We start from the raw sequence: 21,141 nt of genomic DNA on the forward strand, positions 1-21,141 counted from the left end.
CAAGGAGCTTCAGAAAGAAGTTAATTCTAAGCCTCAGTTAGCCAGTAAGGCACAATGTAAAACTGTTATCCCTCAACTCCAATTTTCTTTCTTTTTTTTTTTTTTTTTTTTTTTCCAACAATGGGAGCCAAAGAACTTGTAAAGCTATTAATAAACATAGATCTCTTTATGTAGATCCTTTTATCGTCTCAGTGGGACATCTAACAGAGGGCAACATCTCACATTTATACGCAGAGTGCATAACACACCAACACACATCCTAATGAGCAACCCATACTCCTTTCTCTTTCCCAGAAATAAAAGTCTGCAGTGAAAATGTGGCAGAAAGCCAGGCTTCCAGTCTTCGGAAAGAGTCTCTTTTTAAACACATATAGCTGGACAAGAACTTGCCCTAGTTTTTGTTGATTCTGGGAATTTTATAAATACATTCAATATGTACATACTCTAAAATGGTTTCTATTCTGACTTTGAATTAAAGAAATGGATGTGCATCCCTGCTGCATTTGTATTTATTTTGATTGCAGATCAAACTCTGCAATAGATCTAACTAGAATGATTCACTGATTCACATACCAGTTGCGCCCAGTTTGCCTTTAGGGGTTCTGACATAAGTTAATCTGAACCTGAAGGGTGCTTATCTACTCAGTATCAAAGTCTACAAAATAGATTTGCAACTTCCTGAACAAATGCACTGAGCATACAAAGGCTGCTGGTATCCCAGGGATAATGCAACATGCAGGATGCTGATGGGATGCTGAGAGGCCTTCCATGTTCCCTGCAGCAGCATTTTGATTTATTTCATTCTGCATCTATTTTATGTCTAATTCTTTACAACACTAAGAGCCATGTGAAGATTCAGAACCGAGACAGTGAATTAAATGACAGCTGGGTTCTGTTCTTAAATAGTTTAAGAAGCTTTTACTCCTCAGCTACAAGTTGCAACCACTCAGCTGACCTCTGGCAACTCATTGATGTGCCCAGTCAAAGTCAGCTACAGTCTCAAGAAATTTATCTGAGCCAACACTTGTTTCAGGCCCCATACTCTAGAAAAAAAACTAAGAAGCCTAGGTTCTGCTGGAATAAACTTCTGCTACTTGTTGGGTCTTGTAAATACTGCATATTGTTTTCTGACATTTTTATTTTTAAAAAAAGTGTCTTCTATGTGAAATTACAGTTTCTATTCTACATAGAGTCCAAAAAATTAAGCAACCGGTCTAAATTTTATTTTGTTTCTCTAAAGACTGTCTGTGTCATGGAACACAATAAAATTCTTTTGGCAAGCTTTCCCCACATTTTCCTTTTCTTTTATGTGACTTCTCAAATCAGGAGGCATTATGCAGCAGCAGAAAAAATATAGCACCATAACTTGCACAACTTAGCTTCTGCCTAATATGGCATAAGCTATGAAAAGTTACAGAATAGAAAACAAAGAAAAACTCATAAAATTGTGCAGCATCTATTCATTTTATTCAGTGGCCAAAAGGATAAAAAAATACAGTTAGGAATGTTTTTTGCATTATGTTCTTTAATAATATATACATTTAGTTTATGTCTTTGTACATATTTTGTCAAAAATTCCAACATCCTCATTATAAAACTGCATTTTCATTTTTCATCTAAAATTTTTCAATATTTTAATCCTCCTGACTCATTCTCTCTAGGTATCTTTTCTAGTTTCTCACATCAAACAGCATCCTGGCTGGTTTCTTTTCCATTCCTCTTGTCCACAACACATTTGACAAAAAAAAACCACTTATAAGTAAACTCTGAAGTACTGCATCCTCTTGAAACCATCAGTTGAAATTTAGTATGTGTCTAGAGCACGGTAGCTAACTCTCTCAGGTCACACCAACATAGTTAATATACATAGCGACTTCAGACTACAGGTCTCCTGGTATGGGACGCTGGATGTGCAAGTCTTTCCTGCCTGCAGACAACAGTGTGACTCTTTACCAGCTTGTGCTCAAAAGGCAGGCTGTGAGTCTATATGGCCCTGATATTGCTGTCCAGCTGTGTTTGCCACAGCATACAAAAACGTGAAGCACGCTTAAACCTGAGTCACCTGGTGGATGCTTCAGAAAGAAAAGCCTGGGGAAGAGAAGGTTCCAGGGAGACCTTATTACAGCCTTTCAGTACTTAAAAGGGGCCTATAAGAAAGATGAGGACAGATTTTTTTTATCAGGGTCTGTTACAATAGAACAAGGTGTAATGGTTTTTTAACTAAAGCAGGGGAGATTCAGGCTAAATACAAGGAATTTTTTTTTTACAATGAGGGTGGTAAAATGCTGGAACAGATTGCCCTGAGAGGTGGTCAATGCCCCATTCCTGGAGACATTCAAGGACAGGCTGGACGGGGCTCTGACCAACCTGATATGGTAGAAGATGTCCCTGGTCATGGCAGGAGGGTTGGATTAGATGGCCTTTGAAGGTCCCTTCCAACACAAACTACTCTGTGATTCTGTGCATAATAATCAGATACAACAATTTGGCAGTAAAGCAGTAAGAAGCCTGCTGCATCTCCCTCCTCCCAAAGAATTAGTCTGTAACTCCTTCTACTGGTATTGAAATTGAGCCAGTTTTTCTGCAGCAACACTTACAGCATGAAAAATACCATATCTGCACATCAGGTGAGCGACAGCTTACGAAGGTGGGGACAGTTAATATCAAACTGTTACCTGACAGCAAGAAAGTCCAGGAGACAGCTTGACAAGGAGAGGACTCCCCAGATGAGACATGGACATCTTTGTGTTCATCTGATGTGATCCACTGAAGTAAATGAATGCTCCTGTAAACAAAAATCAAAGAAATATGAAGAATATATCATGCTTCAATGGCAAACAGCTACCTTAGAGAGCTAACTATGTGCTCTATGAGGCACATAAAACTTATTCATAAATGTAAATAAATGAAACAACTTTGCTGTCAGTTCATTCTCTGTGGATAACAAGGAGGGTGTTGTGACAGGCTGTGACAATCAGCATCTATGTAGGCAAAGACAGAATAGAATTGTTAAATGCTCCTCACTCTTTCCTCCACAGTAAAATTAACATGACTGAGTCCAAAGATAAGGAAAGTGAGGAAAGGAAAAAGGAGTATCTGGGCAGCCATTGCTAAAAAGACCTTTTGTTGGTACCTGTAAGTACTTCAACCTGAGGAAGTAAATACTGAGCACTGCAAAACACGTTCAGATGCTGCTTCTGTGAGTGCTTTACTATGCAGGCCTATTGGAAGTATTGTATCTGCCTTCTTTAGGCAAAAACCTTAAGACCTCCATCCTCCAAACACTACAACTACTTCCCATCAGCACAGTGCCCTTCTCCTCTCTGCACAGGCTGAGGCGAGCGTAGGGATTGCAGGAGCTGCAACACAGAGCACCCTGGAGATCAAACAGCATAGACCTCAGCTGGGATCCCTAAAGGACACATTTTAATTGGCTTAAATAATGTTTCAAACAGAATTTAGAACAAAAAGAAATTTCCTTTAGGGTACAGTATTCAATCTCAGTGCAACCCAGCCAGTTTTAAGCATGCTAACAATATTGCAGACCTTGGGAGCCAATGGAATAAACTATATTTTCTCATGGGGTCCACAGACTTCACATTGTTGCCTGTGCTAGTGGGGATGAAAGCTTAATTAAAGATCTAATCTGAACTCTGGCAAACGAACTGCCTTTGGATTTGAACTGCAGCAGATGTGCTTCAGACAAAGGTAGGGAAGGATAAACATCTTCAAGGGGCCCTAAAGCAGCATATTTTGAATGCCGTCAGTGCTGCCTTCACTGAATACCAAGACTTTTTCATGAAAGTCTATGCAAAACAACACTAAAGGCTCAGTCTTGTTTGCACACTGATATTACACATATTGCCTTACATCTTGGAAAATCAGCTATTGTGCTGCCACAGTCATACTCCTCAGCCATTTATTTCCCATGGATACATAATGAAGCAGAGGGTTAGGTCCAGCCCCACATGAATAATCCCATCACTTTAGCAAGGCTGGCACAAAGAGGTGACCGTTACAGCTCCTTGTGCAAACAGACGTGCTGCGCTGCACAGCGCGAGGGCAGCTCCTCTCTTTTGAATGCAAGGGTACTTCAAAGGATCCTCTTTTAATTCACAGATGAGGCATAACAGTAGCCTTGTTCACATCTTCATTAATCAAAATTTGCTGCTGCCCTCCCCAGGTGAGAAGACAGACGAACACTGCGCAGTATCATAAACAACTATTGCAACCTGAAGGACCTTGATTTAATGTTGGCAAAAACTTGCTGAAATTTTGGAAGCCTAATTCTAAAGCAGTGATGTGGTTGAAGCAGCCACAATGCTAGATGGGAAAAAAACACCTGAGAAACACCTTTGCACTAACTTATATGGGGAATGCAGTATTACTGTGCTTGAGAGATGCTGCATGGGAACCTCAAGATCCACTTGACAGAGAGGCTTTAACCTGCAGCAACAAATAAAAATGTGAACCTAACTTGTAATGATTCAGGTATCAAAGCAGCTGAAGTGTAGCAGCACATAGTTCCATATGGGATAATTTAACATGCTGCTTAGGATGCAGAGCAGATGTTTCTTCCAGCAGCCTTCATTATGGCCATATTATACCTCAGATCTCAGCAGCACCTCGAATAACACACATGGGAAAGACACAGTCATATCATTGCCCTTCTCTGCAGCTATGAGAGTTCAGAAGCTGTGACACTGTAATGTTTGCAAAAAATGCAATAATGTAGATCCAGTGCCACTCTAGAAAGAGAACAAAATGAAATATCAAATAGCTGCTGAAAAAGTGAATGGTAACTTTGCTACACATCACTCGGGGACCAGTGGAGAAAAAGACATTTGACTGTACAGTTAGAGTTACTATATAGCGTACACACACATACTCATGCCCCACTAGGTTTTGCTCAGGTAAATTTTAATCCTAGAATTTCTCTATTTTTTTGAATTGTCAAGGTGGAATACTTAATTTTTCACATTCCTTTAACATGTGGAGGTCTGCCTGTAAGATAAAATGCATCATTTAAAAAATTAACTTTAAGGGATACTAGAGAGTAACCCAGATTTTAAAGTAGTCTAATTTCCACTAGGATACATGTGAATAAAATTAAAGTGACAGAATATTTGTCAAGAATATTTTACAGTGACAAACATGCTAGGCAGTTTTAGTTTTGTACAGTATTCTGTAGTAACATTTTCCCTTCAAAAAAATACTTTAAAACACCCTACAGCTGGAATACAATTTTTCCAGCTGAATGCATTGTATAGCAACTATGGGCTAAAGGAAGAATAACTACTCAAGGGATATCACACTCACTATATTTTTCCTATACTAAACTGATTGATTTATCTGTATTTTACAAAAATGTACAGTATTTTTTTGTCCAAATAATATTTTCAAGAATTGCCCTTGTGTGAATATTGACTACAAAAATGGTTATGATATACGTTAACAAAGTTATCTATGCCAGTTCAAAGGTCAGTATCTCAAAGAAATAATAGCCGCATCAAATCTCATACCTCAAAGGCATAGTAACCAAATTAAACCTAAGAAAGAGCATCTTCGGAAGACTAGCTTTCTGTAACACTTGAACTATGTTGTATACATACTATGTAGCATCCCTTTCAAATCAGTTTTCATTATCAGTCTGTCACCATTTACAACTACTCACCACAGAAGGAAAGTACATAAATAATAAATAAACAAATAAATAGACAAATGGAAATCTCACCATGTCCAATATCAGTTGTATGACCTCTGCCAGGGAGTCTCCTGTCAGGAGGAGCCTGCTCTTTCGTTACGTTCCAGTTGGCATCACCTATGCTTAGTGGCTTCCATCCACAGAGGTCAGTCTCAAAATCACATATAGTGTAATTAGCTGTCGGAATAAGAACAACAATAAGATATCGTTAAGCTGAACTAAATGCAACAGTTTAATGCCAGACCTATGGCTATTTTGTATTTGAATGTTCTTCAAGAACAAGTCTCCAAAAAGCACCGGTACGTTTCACTGAAATCCAGATTATTCAGATGGACAAAAGGTTCCAAAAATACCAGTAACAGATCAGGCCAGACCTTCTCAATCAAACTCAGAAGCACAAAGTAAACCATTTATGACAGAATACTCTATATTGTATTAAAGATGAGACCTGTATGTAGGCTGCTGGTAGATTATGGAAGTAATATTTTTTAAAAAGATTAATTTTATTAGAAATTTAATTATGACTATGTGGAAAAAAATCAAAATGTATTTAGTGCTTTAAACATGCTGAAAGTAAAGATAAATGAAGCTTTCACTTTCTTTTTGAAAATTAGCTTTAAGTTTATGAATCATTTACATCTCCTAGAAACTTTTATTACAAAGTAAAACACCATTTTCTTAGTTGGTATGGATTAGAACCACTTACACTGTATAAAAATCTCACACACTCTTTCATTTTTTCAGAGAAATTAAGTATTTTGATGAGAAAATAGTATAATCTGAGAGTTTTCTTTCCTAGTACAGAACAGCTTCTCAAAGAGCCACACGTAACACTTACTGCAATTGTAAAAATTGTTTTTGAGCTATATTTGGCACTTTCCAGACTTCATAGTACACTTATCCTACCATATCAGCCTCAGGCATGATTATACATATTACTCCAATTTTCAGATTGTACAAAACTAAAATTAAATGTATCTTTATTGAAGCACCAGGGCAGTAAAGCTCCATAGTGAAGGCCTTTTTGGTACAAACCCATTATTTAAGCACTTAAATCCTGAGATACAAAATAAATCACAAATATCAGTATATTTTATCTGGATTTACTATATACATTAAAATTCAATGAAGCATGCTTTTCTGTTTAGTGCAATATTTTAGTTAAACATGAAACTTTTTTAATGTCTTTAATTACAGAATTCTCATGCTTTTGACAAGGCATCTTGTTAATTAGACTTCAATTCCTAATACATTAAGGTAAAATATGCAAATTGATATCTAAGACTAAGCTGTTTCACTGTATGATAATTAATACTACACCTAGGCATTGTGCCTTCCTTAGCTAAGCAGTCTTGAGAGAACCAATGTGACACCAAAAAGCAAACATTCTTTGCTTAAACATTTCTTTCCTATATCCTCCCTAAACCCCACAAAAGGTTTTCATGTAGGAAGCTGACTGCAGTGACTGCATACATATCCAAAAAGACATGAATAAATGACTACACGGAGACAAAGAACTCACTGTAATGTGAACTAAGCATCCAAAAACCTGTTCCTGGAAGGAAAATGGCTGGTGAAAATTGAAATAATGGTTTAGACACGAAAGGGAAATCAAGGTGGTACTAATGATTCATATTTTACAGCTCAATAAGGTATGTAGCTTAGGAATTTTTTTATTAGGTTGTCTGGGGTTTTTTTTAATTGTTGTTTTTATGTAAACAAAACTACTTAGGACCATGAGAAGAACCTGTGTCACAATATGAAGAACAATATCTTTCATGTACTGATGACACCAGATTTGTTGTCATCTAATGTGGCTCAATACCAGGCTCAGTTTTTTTCACTGGCTTATAGCGAAAAGCTGACTATTGAGGCTACATTTGCAAACCATATACTAAAAGAACCTGTGAAGCAGCAGGCTGTGGTCAGACAGAGCCCATCACTGCCCTTGATGCTCAACAAGAAAGAGAGAAGTCTGGTGAAATCATAATTTCTTACACTGGTAGCCACTAGTATAATTTCTTCTAATATTATGTACTTAGAAAGAAATGTATAAACATCATCTGATAGGTTGAATATACTAGCAGTAGGTAAAAAAAAAAAGAAAGACAGGCACATACAAAAAGACAATTCCAAATCAATGAAATTTGAAAAAAAATGACTGGGCAAAATAATTTGTAGTCCAAACACAATTATAAAGGTAGGAAAAACATTCATGGTATTTGGTTTTTGGTGGTTTGTTTTGGTGTGGCTTTTGTTGTTGGGTTTTTTGTGTGGCTGGTGGGTTGGGATTTTTTTTTGGGGGGGGAGGGGGCGGGGCAGGGAGGGGAAAAATAAAAAAATGTTGCTCTAGTTTGTTAAATGTGATAATGTTGAACACATTTTAGATGATGCTATTTTTCCTTTTTATATCACAACTATGCTTTTAAAATGATAAGCCCTATAAAAACATCCAATCATGCAGAGACAATGGGCCTGAGTCACTTACCAAGCCCAAGTGTTCCACCACATGTAGTTTATGGAAGTGATACTTTATTTTTAAAAGCATAAATATGCTAGGGAGCAAATAAATAGGCTATAAATGTGAGTGAAACCCAGTCATTAAGACTTTCACTTAAATTTTATCCATAATTAATTCTGAAAACTTAAGGGGTGCTTGTAAATGTTTAATCAAGCTTGAAAAAAAGATCTTTGCTTTGACTAAAACTCAAATGAGTCAGTTTCTCAGTGTATTTTTTCATAGCTTGAACAATAATATACTCTGAAAAGTATTCCTTTCCCCCTAAAACAGTGCATGATTTTTGTTATTCACAGCCCTGTTTTACATTTTTATTTGAAACTTCAGGTGATTTTAGGGAATGTTTTACTATGCATAGTTGGCAAATAATTGCCTGTACAACCTATATTTTCTGAGTCATACTGCAGTTAAGTTAAATAGAACTAAAGCATATTTCTGGTATCTCATGCCCCTTCCTCCTGTACCTCTTCCCATCAGAGGTTATGGTTTTGATTTCACTGGGAAGATTTCACTGGATTCAGACTGCAGAAGGACTTTTCTACTGCAAAAGCAGTTAATTCTCATTTTTGGACATTTATCTATTTATTAAAAAAAAAAAAAAAAGGATGCAGGAAACAAAGTACATATTCCAAGATCATTGGGAGGTTAAATGGAAATGTTTTTCTTTGACTAGCTTACTTCATCCATCCAACTCCTTTTGATCCTCCTGGGGGAAGAACAAAGCAGTCCTGTCAGCTAGGCTGGGTTACCAGCCAATTAACGTTGCTTCAACTTTACTAACCTGAAACTAGATCAAGCTTTTCAATCCTACTCTGGCAGCTCAATCAAAGGAACAGAACTGAGGACACACAGCTTGTCTATCAGGTTGGTGTTTCCCTGACAAACAGTATTGAATGAGGAGAGCTCCTGCCCTCACTTAGGGTGGCAGCACTCAAGCTCCTATGGAATTTGTAGTGTAAACTATCTGTATGATCAATGACCAAAACATATCTGTGTGATTACTCTGTAATTAATGTTTTGTCATTTCTGGCTAACATTTATTGTCATTTTGGGAAAGGGAAGGGCTACACACATACCTTCTGACTATCCATGTATATGCCCTATCAGTTTATGGTTAGTTTTATTTATCAAGAATTTATTAAAGGATTAATGCAGAAAGATCACAGATGGCCATAGGTCATCTAGCCTGAACTTCCACATATCATAAGGCATTAGACATATCTCTCACAACACCCTAATCCCTCAGGTGAGCTGTCCTCATCTCTTTCTGAAACTACAGTTACCGTGCTTAGGGTCCAGAGACTGGTGCTGTTCAAAGAAACTCGTGTCAACACTGGGTCTGCAGAGGACATGCTTACTTTGAGTCAACTGTTCTGATGAAAGACAAGGTCAATGCTACACAGTGGTCATAATCAGGGAAGAAGTCTGTGAAAGTAATACGGATGCAGCTTCTTTTTCTCAACATGTATGTACAAGATTGATGGACAGACACTCACAATTCCAGACAATTAATGTGTCACAGAAAACATAAACATGTAGTAAAACAAATGTTTCAGACTGAAAAATACTCCAGTCTACTTTAAAGCTGAATGGTAATGAAAAGATTTGCATACGAGTTCAACTGCTATAGAAGTTTTCAAGAATTTGCCATTGTAAATTGCTATACTGTAAATGAAATGCAGTAAAAGGTACGAAGATTTAAAATTATACAAGTTTCCTTCATTCTATATATTTTCTATTAATAAATTATACACATACTATGAAAGGCTGAGAATATTTAAGCTGATGATAGAGATGCTAAGTTAAAACCAGAAGAGTTAAAGACAGGTGTTTTAAGGAAGTTTCTAATTAGGTTAAATGGAAGGTGACATTCTTTCAGAAACTGCTGTAGGATGATCCACTCCACAATCATTTTGAATTTGCATGAATGCTGATAAGTAGGCAGTTTCCAGAAACACCACTGTATCAAAGTGTAGTATCACTTGAAAATAGGAAGTACTTACTAGATTTCTTGCCAGGTTGCTAAGATTCCTAGCTGCTTATTCATTTGTGAAGTTTATTATATGTATTGCATATGTTATGTATGAACAATGTATAGTAAGAGTAAATATAGTGCTTGAAATATTTTGCATGGCATGTAGCGCAAAACTTCCTTTACATTAAGTAGGAAATAAAGAAAAGGCATCAGCATGAAAGACAGGTTTCTAATCCTTCAAACGGTCTAAGTACTCTATCCCACTTTCTCTGTTTTGAATATGTTAACTAGTTTTTGATCTTTTATTATTAGTCACTGTGAAATAAGGAGTTTAGAAGTGATCTCAAATAAGTGGTGTCAAGACATAATGAAAATTTAGAATTTAATACTAAAACCATTAATTTTATAATTTCTCACTTTATTAGATTTATTTATTTCAGTAAAACTACTCAAATAAAGGCTATTGCTCATGTACGTAAGCATTTCCTAGATAAATTCCTCATTTTTTGAGACAGATCCAAGAGTCTTCTACTTAAATACATATTCATGTACAAATGGGCAGAGATCAAAAAGAAAGTTTAAGAAGCATTGAAAACATATGTGTACTTATTCTTGTAATCAGCTATGTTATTGTAAGACCATTCAGGCCATGATAACACCAGCCAGGAGAGATATTTTCCCTTCCCCATTAAAATGAAGCAAAGAAAAACCTCAAAGAGGGAAATCTTTCACATTATTAATTATCAGCTGTCTGTCTTTGTTTTCATTCAGTCTGGAGATCTGTCAGCTCTTTCAGCACATAACAGTACTTCATCAAAGGAGAGTACTGAGGATGTGTCCAAGGATAGATGCTAAAGTATCTAAAAGAATAGAGGCTAAAATATGCACTATTGTACAAGATAGGAATTTTTACTGAAAAATTAATGTGAATGACTGTAATGCACTCTGAATAGCACGGAGGACAATTTCAGTATCTTGTGGAAAATGTACATAATTGGAGGAAAAGAACAAAGAACAGAAATAAAGGATGATTTTTCCTTTATGTCTCTTTTCTTCAAGACTGTAGAAACTGTCAGAAAGATGAATTTTCTAAGCCAAACAAACTGCTGAAGAGATAAATTCCACCTTTAGGGTCCTCTTTCCTGAAAAGGCGTGTATGAAGTATCCAGGACTAATATTAGCCGTTAAAATAGACCCACCTTGGAAACAGTTATTTTAAAGACAGATATTTTTTTCTTTTCTTTGTTCTCAGCCAGTCAGAGCAACACACAACTACTGTGAATTCCTCATATTTTAGACAGCACTTTTTTCATACTTTTTTGAGAGGATGAATACACTTTTGGACACTGCTCCAGCAAAAGTGTACGTCTTTAACCTGCAAATGCCTCAACAGAGTGAAGCACAAAATCCCTATGTCTCAGGTTCAACTGAATGTGGTACTTTCTTTAATTTAAAATACACTAAGGGTTAGTGGAGAATCAGTGCTACATAGTAAACCAAAGGTAACTGCAGAGGCAGTAGGACAGAGGAGTGCTGGGCAGTGCTAGCGTTCTGCAATGGCTGGACCTCCTGTCAGCATTTGCCTGAGCACCCTAATTCTGAAGGTACCACAAAGGACAATGTTGAGATCCCCAGACCATTCTGACTTTGCTTTCTTCTGTCCACTATCCAGTTTTTCTGATCCATTCACATGAGCACAATGGAAGCAATATTCTCTAGATTGAGTCCAACTGTGGTCTTTAAAATACTGACTATAACTAGGCTATTTGTTCATCTTTCAGTTACACAATGCCAATGTTTAGTGTCTGACATACAGGGTTAAGCATATGCAAATATCACATCACCTAATGCATTTTCTGTTAACACCTTACAGTCTAAATTAGAAAAGTGTTAAAACAAAGAATCCCAAGAGAGATTTTAATTCCTCCTGAACTGGGGAAGTAGAGGTTATAAACATTGTATGTAGGGAATACATTTAAGCAGAAATATGCAAATGTTACATTTCTGCAGACATTTAAAAAGTTACTGTGTGGATCCAAAACATATTGCTGAGGTGAGAGAGAGAAATAGAAAACAATGGAAAAAAGAAAAATACATGACAGAAAATGCTGTGACCTAACCTGTACATCATTAAATATTCTGGGGAAAATAAGCTATATAAATAATAACTAAATTTTCTAGCCATTTCTTGGATAGACCTGTTTAGGTTTCACAATACTCTTCAGCACAATATCCTTCTAAAGCAATGTAATTCACTTACAGCAGGCTGCAGGACCCTCGTCGCTGCCATCTGAACAATCTGGGTGAGAGTCACAGGCTGATCCAGGCTCTGTCAACTGTCCATCAGCACAGATGAATTCTTCTACGGAGCAAAAACCTTGTGGCTCTGATGGTGTAGTGTCCAAGAGCTGGATGTTATTCAGACAGATGAAACTTGCCCTGTTCTGGAGTGTTCCTTTAAACATAAGCTGTAGATTGTTACAGTTAAAATAATTGCATTACAGACAACAGTTTTTTATTTCCATAAAACAGTAATGTCCTATGTGTAAAAAGCACTGGATACTCTCCATTACAAAACTATGTAACATTTTAAATGATAAGCTGTAATTTTGTATAACTACCTCAAGCTGAATTTTCTGAAATTTTTTACTAGAATGGTTTGAAGAATTCTAATAATTAAGTCAAGTAAAAGCCCATTTTAAAGAAAAAAAATCCCAATATCATAACTATTTGGCTAAAAATTGCAATGTCTCAGTGCTTTAGAACAGTGACCTGAAATGTAATATCCTAAAGACTCCATCTTCTGCTCTGAAGTATCTTCATAACATAATTTTTCAGATGCCCAAGAGAAAAAATTTTGGTTACACTCACTTGTGAATAAAACGGGCTAGCGACTGTCCTCGGACACCAAATGGCAGAGCATAGCTTAACAACCGATATATCTTTCTACATCCAGTCTGCGCAGTGGGATCAGTTCCTGCTTGCTGATAACCCTTGAACTGTTCCAGACACTGACTGGGAGATGGCCAATTTGCTTGAGTGAAAAACTTGCTAGGGACCATGTTCATGTTTTCACTATACGGGCTATCATATGCCAATCCTTGGGCATGTGCCCTGGCCCTGCTTATTTTACTATTATTGGCATAGACATAGAAATTCAGGAACATTTATCTCTCTGACAGCACTCCCTTAGAGCTGACCAGATTTGACATAAGCTGATTTAAAGCAATTAAGCTTCTGAAGAACATCTCTTGTTCCTGGCCACTGTGGAGCCCAGGTCTGCTGGGTCTAAAAGTAAGGAGATTAACCCACTTGTGCTCTCCAAGTTTCTTTCACCTGAGCTAAAACAGCAAGGAGGAAGCAAGCTTGGATTAATCAGAAAGTTTAAGACTGCAATGAAAGAAAGCACTGAAAGACAAGAGCAGGAGTTAGAAACATAAATCAAATATGGAGTAGTGCGTTTTAACAGGCTGGAACACAACCAGAGCACGAGTCTTAGAAAGTCTCAGTGCAAGAGGCAGGAGGCACAATGGAAGGAAATATAGACAAGAGTGTCCAACAAAACAGAAGGAAACTAGAAGAGATGTGGCTGAGGGCATAAACAGTAGGGTCTAACACACTCCCCGAAGCCTGGGAATTTGGTTCGAGTGACAACGTATGTCATCTTCCTAAGAAATAAGAATGATCTATATAATTATCTTCCACTAGAGACAATCTATTCAAAATTACAAAAGACTTCAAATACTGCCTGTTCTCAAACAGTTCAAAGAGCAGAACGCTATGCTGAAAACATTACATAGTCACTTAACTAAAGATAGTGTCTTTCCTTCCCCAAGCACTAATAATCCTTGCTGATTTTGTACAAGAATGCACAGTCTTGGATTTCTATATATATACTGCAGTTGCCTTTTGTTTACTTATTTTTAGATACATTAGATAGTCTCACTACATATCTGGTTATTTCTTCACACTTTTCCTTTTGGGAAAAGAAGAGAAAGGCAACTTATAACCTGCTATCTTGCTGAAATGCATTCATTCTAATAAATGTCAGAACATCAATTCCTGAAGCAGGCTTAGACTTCATCCTCTTGAAGAGATTACATTTTCAGCTGATTGTTGAGACAATAAGATACGATGGTTATTTACAGAATTAAGAAAAAAATGCAAATGTAAGATTACTAAAAATAGAAACTTGTAAATTCATATAAGAATTAAGTAGCTGCATCTTTGTGTTCTTCTCCATGCCTGAAAATTCAAAGGGAAAATATTCTCTCACAATTACTTGTTTACATCTTTTCACTAAAATCCCACAAACATCGTTCACATTATCTCACTTAATAGCATTTATATCTAAATGAGTTGGTAACACCTAAGATAGACATAGGTGACTAACTAATATATGGTGAGATTTCTATTCATTTTCTTGCATGTTATTTAAGACCAGAAGCTTCAACACATGATGTTTGTGTAGATGTTCTGTTGAGCTATAACTAGACTTTTACTTGCAATGAAGCAATGAAGAACAGCAAGACCTTCAGAAACATATATTTTTAACAATCTTTTAAGTTTCTTGGAAACTTTATAAACAATAAGGTAAAGCAACTTCAAAAATTGAGCACGTGCATTTTTCATTCATACCTTCAGTTTTTCTAGTTCTGTTGGTAGCTGTATATCCACTTGGACCCATTCCTTCTTAGTCATGGTGTTGGTTTCCCACAAGACACGTTCCTCCTGTAAAACGTAGAATATGATGTTATAAAGCTGATTTTTGTATCTCTATAAATTATCAAGGCCATTTTTTGTTCTCAATATTTTAGTATCCTAGCTAAAGAACCACTGTGTACAAAGCTTTTCTACGTGGGGAGATAGAGATTCACATATTCATTTGCAATCTTTGCACTGAAATCTATGGGAGAGAGGGGAAACAAGACATGTTTACTGTGATTAAACAGGCTAATAATATAATTATTAGGGGTCAGCTTGGTAGAATTAAAGTGAACTAATATGTAAATTAAACCATGTTATTTCTGAATTTAACAATAGGTTTCCATGATGGTCTCTACATTAGTTTCTTTTTAATAAATAACTGCTTATATTATATTGTGTCACGATTAGATCTCATTTTCTTAGAACTGAATTTGGGGTCTGTCAAAATAACCCAATAAACTGTGTTAAAACTTTTTTTTTTTTTTTTTAAATCTGTAAGACAAGCAGGTGTAGTAGTACCCAACAAGTCCTAGTTATTTTCTGAGTTACCTTGATCTCCATTCTCACTCCACCTCCTAAGGCTAACAGCAAGAGTTCAAAATATGGTAAGGCTCCCTTTATGCAAGCACTCCAAGCCCTTTTGGTTCAACAATCTGACAAAAACAGATAATGTTCATTCTGTTTCTGGTCATGATCCTAACTGGAACATGCTGAGGCCAGCATAAAGAAACATAGAAATGTGAACTTCATATCCTAAATAAAATCTTTTCAAGAATCATCTCCAAAATAAGGCAAAACCAGGAAGACAGAAAAAAAATGCAAGAAAAGTAAACACAGGCTATACATACAAACAGACTTACCATTACAAGAACCAATAGTGAGATTCCTTTTAGGATACTGTGCATAGTACTAGTCATAACTTTTCCACAAAGGATATTACAGAATTAGAGTTAGTTCAGAAAAAGATGCATATCAGGATAAGAGAAATGGAAAGCCTTTCTATGGAGAGAAATCAAAATGATGAAAACAGTTTACCTTACAGGAGATGTAAGGTATGGGGGGATGTCATAGGTATGTGAAATATTATCATTGCTATAAAAAAGGACAGTTATCTTTTTTCCTGTCTTGCGATATAAAGAAGAGGAGGAAGATGTTGTCTACTGCTTGATAGACTGAAAGTTCTGAGCCAGCAGAACTACACTGATATGATTTGTGACAAGTAACCAATTACTTAAGCTCTTTTCCTATCAAGGCTTCAACTGTTGCAATACATTAACAAAGCTGGAAGACTAAATCTCTATTAAACATATATATGAAGATCAGTTTTGGAAAACTGCAAGATACAGCCAAGACCTAATTCCAAACACTAAATAACAAAAAAGATCAAATTTGGATAAACCACATGAGGTACTTCATTTGAGAAATAAGAGCCAGCTGTGAGTTTCCACATCAGTAAAGGATATAAGTATTTGTCAACTTGATCATGTGATAGATATTCAGCAAAAGTCTTTCAATGTTGAGGACACTTCATTTTGCATAAACCGGCTTAATTTGCTAAATAATTCGCCTTCCAAAGAAAATATATTAATGTTATTAGCCACAGTAGCCACATCTGAGACAAAGAAAAGGATAATCTACTAAAAACCATACTGCATGGTAGGTTAAATTCGTAGCCTGTGGTTCAGTATCTGCTTTTAGAAATATTTTAATTAACGTGTTCCCCCACACACGCACATATGAATGCTCCAAATACAATTGTATAATTTTTTGAAACACTCTATATTTGCTGTTTATATGATTGAATGTATCTGGATACTATAATTTTATTCATGTTTAATTAACAGCTTAGATACCCATCCCCATGATCATCTCTTTCTCACAGATTTATTTTAATAAAAGAAGCTTGTGGCAGTAAACTTGAGTTTTCTGTGCACATGCCACTATCCAGACTTTCTAGGGCTGTTTTTACACTGAGAGCTGTAAATCAACACAGATGCAACAAGTTTTTAGCATTCATCCTGTTTGTCAGATTCTTCCACCTCTTTGGTACAAACGTGTTAATCCTCTCGCACATTCCTTGCATCTCTGGCCTTCTTTTAAAATGTTGAGTATATTGCTTTTCCAGTACTTTCCCTCTAGATATATTTTGGTGACACAGGAGAATGGTTGCTCGAAATACCTTCACTCTGTTCCCTTTATTGTGGTATATTACTACCTATAAACAATTTTTGTAAAGCTAAAGTAGACAAGAACAGTTTCTTTTTCCAGCAGTGTTTGGTTTTTTTTTTTTTCAGATAATGCTACTCAGAAATGAAGGATGGAATAGACAATCATGACTTATTTTTATCAACTCCATTTGTAAAACAATCTCTTTTTTTTGTTTTATTTTTGACATTACAGTTACATTCACTGCTGTGCAACTGCAGTCATAATTTTGTTCCTGCTTCTCTCATTTCAGAGGTGGTTAATGGATCACCTTTAACTTCTGCAGAGGAGTGTACATGCATAGTTTTTGCAAGTGTTGCTGAAAACTTACAGAAATTTTGTGCATTAGGGTACAAAAACGCTTGCATATATAAACATCAGTTGAAATTATCTTTTACAGTTTAATTTCCATCTGTTTTGTAAGCCATACAAGATATAAAGATTTAGAAGATAAAAGGATGAAGTAAGAACCCGTTACTTAATGGGAGGAATGAGCAAGTAGTGAATAGCGAAAGACTGAAGACAACATTATGTTCCTTGGTTCCAGCTCTCACAGAAAAGTTTATAATTTATCAGACAGCTAATATTGGTAATATTTTCTGTTAATAAGACAGTTAATGGAAAATGTGAATGCAAACATGGACAGGAATAATGTTACAAATATATATAAGGCAGAAGTACTGACACTGGAAGAGAACCAGGAAGATTTAAGTAAAGGTTACATAATAGAAGGGATATTTTATCATCAACAACTAACTTGAAGAACCTGAGGAGAATGTGTAGAGAACTGGGATAAAAAACTATATATATCACAATTCCGGGAAAAATATAAACTATGCAATTATAGGTAGTCAGCTAAAAGTTGACAGCTCATAAGACACTGGAACAAATTGCTAAGAATAATCTTGTAAGCAGCTAGAGAATTAGGACATGAGAAACTTACATTAGCTGCTTCTGATGAAAAGCAAGTCATGTTTAGCCAGTGTATTTTTTCACGGTAAACAAACTTGAAAAAGTAGAAACTACATTACTTTATTAAGGTTTGAACGTAATCACATAGCATATTCTTCAAGCAAATGGAGGAGATTTTGTGCAGATATAATCACTGTAAAATGGGAGTACAAAAAGTAGTGTGACCTTATTTAAAAGAAGATGTGTCAATAGTTTTTTACCAAACTAAAATAAAATGATAATAGGGCTCTGCATTGGTCTGTTCCAGGACATGACATAATTATTGTGCTGACTAACTCTTTGGATAGTGGAATGAAAAATAAATTTTTAAAAAATGTGAATAATACTAAATTGGGAGGAATTACAAGACATCATTAGAATTTAAAATCACCTCAATATACCAAAAAAAAAAAAAAAAAAAAGAAAAAATCAAACCAATGACACAAAGTTCAAAGACATATGAATCACAGTTAGGAAAGAAAAATCAAATTATCAAATGCAGTAATATTGAATGAAGAGTGACTTTGCTCAGCCATCAATAAAACAGGAAAAGTTCTGAAGATTATTGCGGACTGCAAGTTAAGTATAAGACAACAACAGGTTACTGTTGACAAAGAGAGTACATTTTCCCTTTCCTTCTTCATACTCAAGTGAAATTTAAATTCCATTTCTTCCAACTGATGTCATAATGTCTATATTAGAAAATATGTCCACTCATCTCTGGCCTCTCTGTTTAAAGCGTAAGGAAGGCTAGGGATATATCTGCAACTTCCATGGTGCTTGTCTTCAAAGACCTGTACTGAGAACTGCACATGAAATACAATCCACTCTCTGCATCAGGCTTGTCAGTACTGGGAAACAGCAGGAGTTATTCAGACATAAGAGGTTCTGACCATTAAAAATGGTAAAAGGGGTGGAGGGAAACTGCATGGTACAGGACCATGCAATTGAGCAGTTATTTTGAATAATAGCCTCTAGGAGACCAGATCTGTTTTTCTTCCAGGGTCAGAGCCATCACTTGGGTCTCACTTCTGTTTCTCAGCATATGGTTAGTTTTGAAGATTCATTTGCTTTTCGTAAGCAACCTAATGATTAAGAAACAAAATGAGTAAAAGCTACCCCCTCAACTTCATTTTAGTTTGGAAAGTCTTAAATATGAGTCTGTAGGATTTTTGTTTTGAAGTTACCAGCAGAAGCTTATGTTTCTGAAGGTTTTTCTGGCCAGTTTTGCAGCATGATTAACTCATAGCAGCTTTAAACAAGTGTACATGCAAAAAATACACTTCTGACTGAAGGAAAAATTCATCAAAACAGCTAAGATAAGCTGTGGAAACAGAATAGATAGAACTGATGTAATAACTGCCAAAAATGTTATTCTAATACGTATGTAAGGAACTGAGAATCAATTAATTGAATTTAGGCTCTCATTTCTATGAGTTCAAATGTCAGTTTTCTCATGTTTTTGACTCACATGATTTGATCTGTTTTTAGGGAAACAAAATTCTTAAATTGGATCCATTGATACTACGTAGACGAACCACTGAAAATAGTATTCTTATAACAAAAAATGAGCAAGACCTGTTTTCACGAATACTTGCAGACACAGTAGGAAAGAAATAAGAAGTTTCCATTGTCTGCTCCTATACTTAGACCCCTTGATAGTGTTACACTTTAGGTTTTTTAAGCACCTTATCTTTGTAAATGAAGTGGATTTCTCTTTTTAAATACTTGTATTGTTGGGTGAAAATAATTCAAGTCCAGCATCAAGATATGAGAACCATTACCTTAATGGGACAAGCTGTACTGCTCGTTTTTTTCATTAAGTAGCAGTACAATAGCATCAATATTATATTATTAAACACATCTTTCGAAAGGGAACATTCCAACAGCAGAAAGACCCCACAAAGCAAGAGAGGTAAGAAACATGGAAATAGTTATAATTGCTCAAATGGCATTTGTGTTTCGGTTTGACGTGGCTATTTTACTTACTAATAGAAGTTGAGGAATAGAAAAATTATTCTCTAAAACACAGGGAAAGCAAATTATAGAATCATAGATTCATTTAGGCAGGAGAAGACCTTTAAAAATCAGGGAATTCAAATGTTAACCTAGCACTGTCAAGTCTACCACTAAACCACATCCCTAAGCACCACATCTACACGTCTTTTAAACACCTCCAGGGTGGTGACTCCAGCACTTCTTTGGGCAACCTGTTGCAATGCCTCACAACCTTTCCATAAAGAAATTTTTCCTACTATCCAACTTAGACTTACCCTGGTGCAACTTCAGGCCATTTCTTCTTGTCCTCTCACTCACTGCTTGGGAGAACAGACCTTTCAGGTAGTTGTAGACAGCAGTAAGGTCTCCCCTCAGCCTCCTTTTCTCCAGCTTAAACAACCCCAGTTCCCTCAGCCAATCCTCATAAGGCTTGTGCTCCACCCCCTTCATCAGCTTCATCACCATTCTCTGAACTCTCTCAAGCACCTCAATGTCTTTCTCGTAGTGAGTGGCACAACACTCAACACAGGATTCAAGGTCCAGCTTCACTAGCACCAAGTATGATAACTTCCCTCATCCTGCTGGCCACACTATTTCTGATACAACCCAGGATGTTGTTGGCCTTTTTGGCCACCTGGATGCACTGGTGGCTCATGTTCAGCTGCCTGTTGACCGACTCCACCAGATTATTTTTCACCAGGCAGCTTGCCAGAAACTCTTCGCTGAGCCTGTAGCATTGCACAGGGTTGTTGTGATCTAAATGCAGGACCTACCACAAACCATCATTAAGCTCTAGACAATCAAAACACTCCGTAACATACAGGGCTACCCCCAACTCCTCTCCTACCTTGCCTATGATTTCTAGCCATCCATTGCAGCGATCCAGTTGTGTGAGCCAGGTGGCTAAACAAGAGAGCTTTCCAGACATTCTAAGCCAGCAACTTTCCTTTTTTTCTGTATCACCAGAGAGAAAAGCACAGCTTAAGCCTTCCTGCCACTTATTTTCCCATTTCAAGAATGGGAGGAAGGCTAGAAAAGCTGCTACTATGGATTTTTCTCTTGAAATCCCCAAATTGTTTAATT

General features: G+C 36.4%; 1 protein-coding gene across 1 annotated transcript in view; it reads right to left on the reverse strand.

The window, feature by feature from the left end:
- The window catches only part of MALRD1 (MAM and LDL receptor class A domain containing 1), a 255,324-nt gene that overhangs the window by 210,875 nt on the left and 23,308 nt on the right, over window positions 1-21,141 (reverse strand). The window contains exons 8-11 of the mRNA XM_013370091.3: window positions 14,836-14,928; window positions 12,458-12,665; window positions 5,735-5,881; window positions 2,676-2,785 (exon numbers count right to left, since the gene is read on the reverse strand). Of these exons, the coding sequence (XP_013225545.2) occupies window positions 2,676-2,785; window positions 5,735-5,881; window positions 12,458-12,665; window positions 14,836-14,928 (558 nt within the window). The remainder of the gene's footprint in view (window positions 1-2,675; window positions 2,786-5,734; window positions 5,882-12,457; window positions 12,666-14,835; window positions 14,929-21,141) is intronic.

This window comes from Columba livia, chromosome 2, assembly GCF_036013475.1.
Source record: "Columba livia isolate bColLiv1 breed racing homer chromosome 2, bColLiv1.pat.W.v2, whole genome shotgun sequence".
NCBI classification, from domain to species: Eukaryota; Metazoa; Chordata; class Aves; order Columbiformes; family Columbidae; genus Columba; species Columba livia.